The sequence below is a fragment of the Corvus brachyrhynchos genome, unplaced genomic scaffold (genome assembly GCF_000691975.1).
Source record: "Corvus brachyrhynchos isolate BGI_N302 unplaced genomic scaffold, ASM69197v1 scaffold255, whole genome shotgun sequence".
Lineage (NCBI taxonomy): Eukaryota > Metazoa > Chordata > Aves > Passeriformes > Corvidae > Corvus > Corvus brachyrhynchos.
In genome coordinates, this window is record NW_008238358.1 from 7,717,275 (window position 1) to 7,719,410 (window position 2,136).

Here is a 2,136-nt window from a genome sequence, read left to right on the forward strand (position 1 = left end):
GAGCTTATTTCATTTACAGAAATTCAGTGAATTGGCTTCAGGGAAGGACTGCAGAAGGGAAGCAAAACTGTTTAAGAAAGAAATAATTGCTCCTTGAAGAAAATAACAAGTGTTTCTAAAAATGCAGTTTGTGTGTCTATTCATTTTCATGTTTCATCATGGTTGTTCAACAACTCACAGCACAGTAGGGACCAGGCATTATGACATTATCTTTGGAGTCATCAAATGCTAAATGAGACTTCCACATTGTAGTGTTAAGGAGAGCTGAAGACACAGCTCCCTAAGGGCACCTCGGTCTTACCCTGTTTGCATTAACAAAATCTCAAAGAGATATCATTATAGAGGTTTGGAGAGGAAATTGTGGCAGGGAGGTTGACATTGGCATCTGTAAATTCTCTGCATATCTGAATAAGAACTCGTTGGTAATCTAAATAAACTCTGCAAAGGGTACAATTTCTGGCATTCTTGGTGCTTCCCAAGAACAAAACTGTCACTGTTATTTTCTGATGCAACGAAAGACCTCTCTTACTTTCCTAGAAATACAGGTATCTGTGCTAGTTCTGTTTATAAGAAAGAAAGGATTGAGAATAGAAAAGAGCCCTCCTCAGATATAATGCACAGGTTGCAGAAAAACTTCAATGCATTTTTACAGTGAAGTACACCCGTGTGTTTCCTAACTAGCCATCTGCCCTCTGGATGCAGAAGATCCTACCTAAAGAATCAAACATCTATGTTCAGTCTGTGTGCATGCTTGTCTGTGTACCTAGAAGAGAATATGTGCACATGCCAGCAGCAGACTGTCTGGGAAGACGTGAGATTACTATCGTGTAACTACCTTCTAGACATATGTGTTACACAGCTGCCCCAGGAACCCCAATTCAAAGGAGAGGTGGAAAAGGAGTAGCCTGCAGTGTTGCAATCTGCATGGCAATAACATCCTTATACCAATTTCAGCAGGTCAGACTTTACTTATTCCACTGTGTTCTTCTTCAAGCTGAAAATGTTCATGAAACTATTGAGAATATCCTAGCTTCAAGCTTAGCCTCTGGTTGGTTTTTTTTGAGACTAAAATTTTCATTTTCCTCTCACTTCTTGCCAACACAGCTAGCCACCTGCTTGCCTGAAGCTATGCTGTCTCCAACCCACTTCTACCTTAAAACCAGCAGAAGCCCCAGATGTTTCTCATCTAGCACATAGTAAACACAATGGCACTCTAGCAAATAGGCTATTTCAGCACCTGGTTGTGTCTGAAACTCTCCCTGGTGCTTTGGGAAATAAAGTAATGGCAGTGAATCATGTTCAATTACAACATAATTATTTCCAAGCTTGTTTGGTGCTTAACATTAGAGGAAAACAATGTCCTTACTCACCATAAGGGATATATGCCAAGCCTACTGACAATGAAGACAACAGCAAAAGTAAGGAACAGAAGGTCACTCAGTTTTTGACACTTGCAATAATTTGCCATTTTGGCAGCCTGCAAAAGAAAAAGATGTCTTTTTACTTCCATGAGGGCAACTGAGTTCTCTTGTACTGTGTACAAGCCGTAAGAAAAAGAAGAAATCAAATTTTTATGAAATCACTAACATTTTCACTGGGCCAGCTCACAGTGATCTTGGAACTCCTCTCCACCAAGGAACTGGAAAATACTTTTTTTGAAAAAAAAAAACCCAACCAGACTTCATAAAACTAGAGTATGTATTTAATTTCTTTATTCCCCATTCAATTTCATTTTTGAGATTCTGCAATTTCAGATTCACAAAACTCTTCTAAACCTTTTATTGAACCCTAGTGTGTTTATGGTGTCCTTGTCCCCAGCCTTTTTACTACCTATCTCTCACCTTTCCAGTATGCTCCACTGGCATTTTCAGCAGCCATCCACCTTCCATGTGCCCCATGCTCTCTGACCTTCTAGAGGCTGCTATATATAAACTTTGTCTCAATTCCCCCACTACACCCCATATCCTCAATTCTCCTAAAGCATCTCTTCTTCCTGTTCTGCCTATGCAGAATAGTTTCCACCTCAAAGATTATGCTCCTCCCCTTCAAGTGTTTTTCCAAGGCTCTCTTTTCAACTTCTGCTTCCTATCTTGTTGCCTTATGCTTATATTTACATGCTTCTCTCATTTGTCTTCA

The 2,136-nt window shown here is 39.8% G+C and overlaps 1 protein-coding gene across 1 annotated transcript in view; it reads right to left on the minus strand.

Moving 5' to 3' along the window:
- CERS6 (ceramide synthase 6) overlaps positions 1-2,136 on the minus strand; it is a 76,271-nt gene that overhangs the window by 21,595 nt on the left and 52,540 nt on the right. Inside the window, exon 8 of the mRNA XM_017735574.1 lies at positions 1,371-1,477. Within this exon, the coding sequence (XP_017591063.1) occupies positions 1,371-1,477 (107 nt within the window). The remainder of the gene's footprint in view (positions 1-1,370; positions 1,478-2,136) is intronic.